Source organism: Vollenhovia emeryi, unplaced genomic scaffold (genome assembly GCF_000949405.1).
Source record: "Vollenhovia emeryi isolate VEMERY1.0 unplaced genomic scaffold, V.emery_V1.0 DF939139.1, whole genome shotgun sequence".
NCBI lineage: Eukaryota > Metazoa > Arthropoda > Insecta > Hymenoptera > Formicidae > Vollenhovia > Vollenhovia emeryi.
In genome coordinates, this window is record NW_011967227.1 from 2207372 (window position 1) to 2212762 (window position 5391).

Below are 5391 nucleotides of genomic sequence, written 5' to 3' on the forward strand. Positions count from 1 at the left end.
TTCGCACGCCAGTAAAGTCAGTAAGGCTGGATCTACATTGGATGTCGTAAGTCGAATAATGAACTGTGATTGGTCAATTTCTTCCGACACGACTTACGACATCCAATGTAGACCCAGCCTTACTGACTTTACTGGCGTGCGAAAAACGCAGCACCAGTAATTTTCATTGCTACCAACTATACTGTTTTCACTGGCAGTAACTAAATCCATTTTCGAACACATTCATTGCCTTACGTTCTCGACTGTGATTGGTCGATTTTCTTATGCTTACGTTTTACGTCCTTACGGAATTTTATGTGTGAAGGCCTTATGTACGTGAAGAAAGACCGCGCTCGCTCTCTGTGAATAATCAAGGCCTTCACACATAAAATTCCGTAAGGACGTAAAACGTAAGCGTAAGAAAATGAACAGGTTGGATTTGCTACTGCTTGCGTCATTGCCTTACGTTCTCGACTGTGATTGGTCGATTTTCTTATGCTTACGTTTTACGTCCTTACGGAATTTTATGTGTGAAGGCCTTCAGCGATCGGATATCATCACGTGATCGCTGTAATTCCCGCGACGTGCCATCGATGCTCGGTTAGCCGGCAAGACGGGATATCTAGCGCGATTCACACTAGATCTATACATCTATACACGTTGAATTTTTAATTATTTTCGGACGTACCAAGTGTTTTTTTAATTTTAAAGCCTTCGCTACAATGATTCTCGGTTCTGTCTACAATGGTCGTAGTCGTAATCGCTCGATAAGAATTGACCAATCGCAGTCGATTATTCTTACGACTACGACCATTGTAGACAGAACCGAGAATCATTGTGTAGCGGAGGCTTTAGTCACAAGTCACAAGTCGCCTATCTTGTCGCCTATCTTGTCGCCTTGTCTCTTCCAAGCACTTCCAAGCTCCGCACCACGTTGCCGTCCGACGTTACCGCGTGAAAAGTGAAGGAAGGTTGGAATGATGTCGAAAAAGGATATGAACGTGTTTAACGAACGAGCGGCTGCAGCGGTAAAATTTTTTTTACCCATTAATTCTCGATATCTCGGTGCCGCCGTGTTAGAAAATCTGCGCTAACTCGGTAGCCCGGGTAGTTACGAGGTTATGTGAAACTCACATGCTGTCCAATATTACAGGAGAGAGAGATACTCGATTTAAAGCGGCAGCTCGAGACGCTGCAACGGAACGTCGCGACTGATGCTCCGAACGATATAAGTAAGGAGTTTGAAAAATTGCAACAGGAGAACGCGAAGTTGACTCACAGGATAACGATACTCAAGAGGGTAGATTTTTAACAGCGTAGAAACTTGACGCATATTATTGCAAGGGCAGCTCTTAGTTTGAGATTCTGTCCATTTAGCGGTACGTTCATTCCGCGTGTTAATTGTTTTGTAGACCGTGGAAATGCAAAGGAACAAACTGGACGATAGGATGGAGCTGTTTGGAACTGCGTATACGATCAGTATAAGGGATCATCTCTGTACGGTCTTTTGCAAGGCCATCAGTGCTGCTTATCCCCATATAGTGGACCCACCAGTAATAGTCACCACTGGCTCTAATCCAAAGTTTGGAGATTATCAGTGTAACAGTGCTATGCCTTTGGCACAACAACTGAGTAGTCTTGGTAAAAAATTAAATATCTTAAAATATGTTTTTTTCATATTTTATTTAATGAAACTATGTACAGCCTTTGACAGAATTGTATCGGGTACCTTTGTAATACTGTACTGTCTGAATCTGATACCAGGAAGATTTCTACTGTTTAAAGAGTTTATTTACTGCACTACTACAGCGATCATTGCTTCTCTCCATACAGTCAACAATGTTTAAGCAACAAAAGTCTTAATATTTTAGTGATGACACACTTTGAATGAGAGGAGAGACAAATGGCTAAACTTTGTTTTTCTGACGCATGAATTATTATTATTACAGGTACCAAAGTACCTCCGCGTGATGTTGCTAAAGAAATTGTGTCCAAGCTGGAAGTATCCTCCGTTATCGAGAGATACGAGATAGCTGGTGCAGGATATATAAACGTGTACCTGAAACGTGAATTTGGACAATCCGTTTTGTGCAGCTGGTTATGGACTGGCCAAGTTCTTCCTCCGTACGTTAAGAAGAAGCGAGTAGTTGTTGACTTTTCTAGTCCTAACATCGCCAAGGAGATGCACGTGGGGCATTTGAGGTCCACGATAATCGGGGATAGTATCTCGAGACTGTTGGAATACCTGGGACACAATGTGTTGAGGCTCAATCACATAGGTGACTGGGGTACACAGTTTGGTATGTTGATAGCGCATCTTCAAGATGAGTTTCCCAATTATTTAACCGTCGCTCCTTCAATCCAGGACCTTCAGGTGACTATAACCGTACTTGATGATAATTGCTAGAATTATTTTCTGAATAAGCGTACCAATTGTTTATATATTATATTCGTCTACACGCACAGACCTTCTATAAGGAATCTAAGACTAGGTTTGACCAAGATGAAGAGTTCAAAAAACGCGCGTACGAGTGCGTCGTTAAATTGCAGGCTTTCGAGCCTGATATAACAAAAGCGTGGGAAATGATATGCGATGTATCTAGGCGAGGTAGGCAGCAGCAAAAAAAAAACAACTATACACTATATATTATTCATTCTGGAAGGAAACGAGTAATTTACTAATTGCTTTTACGTTTGGTGCAGAAATTGAAAATGTGTACGCTCGACTGGATATCAAATTAATAGAAAGAGGCGAGTCATTTTATCAGAAATATATGGAGTCGATAGTTCCAGAGCTAGAATCAAAAAATCTGCTGGAAGAAGATAACGGGCGGAAGGTAATGTGGGGAGAGAAACACGGTAGCGGAATACCTTTAACTATAGTAAAATCCGATGGCGGGTTTACGTACGATACATCAGACATGGCTGCTATTAAGCATCGTGTTGAAAAGGAAAGAGCAGATTGGGCAAGTATCATGTATGCTACAAGCGCATCACGTTTCTATTCTATCAATACAAATTGCCTTGTAATATAATCTTAATTTTACAGCTGATCTACGTGACAGACGCGGGTCAGTCTCTGCACTTTCAGATGTTGGAAAGTTGTGCCAAAAGGGCAGGTATTTTGAAGAGCTTTCACAGGATGGATCATGTGGGCTTCGGTGTTGTCTTGGGCGAAGACAAGAAGAAATTTAAAACGAGGTCCGGCGACACTGTAAAACTTTGCGAGTTGTTAGACGAAGGTAATAAAGCGATTTCTATCGTTTGCTTGGTATTGTTATCTTTCGTCTCGTTTCAAAAAGTTTAATCCATATACGTTATGTCGTTTAGGCTTGAAGAGAGCGCTACAGAAATTAAAGGAGAAAGAACGCGACAAGGTATTATCCAAGGAAGAACTGAAAGCGGCCCAAGAATCCGTAGCGTATGGTTGCATAAAATATGCCGATTTAGTACACAATAGGAATCACGAATATGTATTTTCATTTGATAAAATGCTGGAGGATAAAGGCAACACAGCCGTTTATTTATTGTACGCTTTAACTCGAATTCGTTCTATCGCCAGAACGGCGAACATCACGAGGAACGAGTTGCGACAGCGCTTGCACGAAATTCCAATTTCACTGGAGCACGAGAAAGAATGGAAACTGGCCAAAGTGCTGTTAAAATTCCCCGATGTAATTCTCGACGTTAACGAGGAGCTATACTTGCATCCATTGTGCGAGTTTTGTTACGAGGTCTCGTGCGCGTTTACCGAATTTTACGATAAATGCTACTGTGTGGAAAAGAATCAATCTGGCGAAATTGTGAAAGTAAATACGGGCCGTCTTTTGCTTGCGGAAGCCACCGCGCTTGTTCTAGAGAAATGCTTTAGTTTACTGGGCTTAAAACCCGTTACACAAATGTGAAAGGCAAACGTACCCCGTATGCACACTTTCAATTGTAAGGTGTAAAAGAGTATAAAATACGAGAATGAATAAAATTAATTTTTATAATATTAAAATCTAATTTAATAAAATATATGTATACATACAAGAATATACATAGAGATTTTATTCTTTTGACCTTATTTCTAACATTCTCTTTCTTCTGCTTGAGCATATACCTCGAGAAAACTCGAAAGTCAACGAGTTCAGTATTATTGTATCTTACGCTGTATTAATTTCAAACTTATGAATCACGTGTTCAATAAACAAAATCTCTTCAAGGATTATGCGTGTGCGATTTTAATTACGAAATATAAGAGAATGAAATTAATTTTTTTAGTATTGAAATCTGATAAAATTTCTAATTTAATGGACACGATTTGTGTTTTTTTTTCTTTTAGCAATCAAACGTCTACTAACGAGCTCCGATACCTTATCGTGTTTCATCATGCATGCATTATTCTTTCTGCATGTACATATACAGGGTGTCCTGAAATTCGCGAATCAAAATACCATAGCAAGAAAGTCGTTGAAAAAATAAGTTAAAAAGTTATTTAACATTTTTCGTTCCGAGCAGTAGTTTTTTTTAGATAAAAAGGTTCAAAACAGGCCTATCATACATTACGGTTGAACGGAAACCTGTCCGTGAGTCGCGCGTTGATAGTGTTAGTGCATTAAACTATCGACGCGCGACTCACGGACAGGTTTCCATTCAACCGTAATGTATAATTGGCCTGTTTTGAACCTTTTTATCTAAAAAAACTACTGCTCGGAACGAAAAATGGTAAATAACTTTTTAATTTATTATTTCGACGACTTTCTTGCTATGGTATTTTGATTCGCGAATTTCAGGACACCCTGTATACATATATGTATATGTATATGTGGTCCGGCGAAGTTGGTCGAAGCGCAGGTCGCACGCGCACACGGCTGCTCGCTTGTGTGCGTCATCCCCTCTCCGACCACAGCATGGTGGAAGGGATAACATGGTGTGCTCAGTTCGACGGTGTCTCTCTCTAAATATCTGCGCTCTCCGTCTCTTTTGTGGCTACAGTTTCCCAGGGCTACCAACTGTGAAAAATAAAATATTTAGTGTCGAAAAGTTGGTATGCTATAATCCATCCTTGTTTCATGCACTCTGTAATGCATCAGAGTTTCTCTTTCTAACCTTGATGATCTCTCTGATAAAACAAAATATCTAAAGCCCGCTGCAGACGGTGCTTGTAACACAAAATTTTTCAATAATTGAAACACCATTGCAACAGCATATTCTTGAGACTAAATCAAGTAAAAAAGTCCTGTACTACTTTTCCCTCCGACAAACAGTTATCGAGAGATTATAAGCTAAACATTGAAAAAGTTATAAATTTTCTCTTGAGTATCTTAAAAAGTATTAGGCAATTGAAAAAATTTTTCAGACAATAGTTGTTCATATTAATTAGTAGAATAAGATAGTATAATAAACAATAGAGATTTCCATTTTAAAAAA

The 5391-nt window shown here is 39.6% G+C and overlaps 1 protein-coding gene across 1 annotated transcript; it reads left to right on the forward strand.

The window, feature by feature from the left end:
• The first annotated feature begins 846 nt into the window (after positions 1 to 846).
• On the forward strand, positions 847 to 4183 carry LOC105567289 (arginine--tRNA ligase, cytoplasmic). The gene is made up of 8 exons (XM_012022050.1): positions 847 to 1007; positions 1133 to 1279; positions 1392 to 1620; positions 1929 to 2353; positions 2446 to 2587; positions 2683 to 2945; positions 3029 to 3221; positions 3310 to 4183. Exons 1-8 carry the CDS (start codon positions 957 to 959, stop codon positions 3882 to 3884), a joined length of 2025 nt encoding a protein of 674 aa, XP_011877440.1. The 5' UTR covers positions 847 to 956; the 3' UTR covers positions 3885 to 4183.
• The last annotated feature ends 1208 nt before the right edge of the window (positions 4184 to 5391 follow it).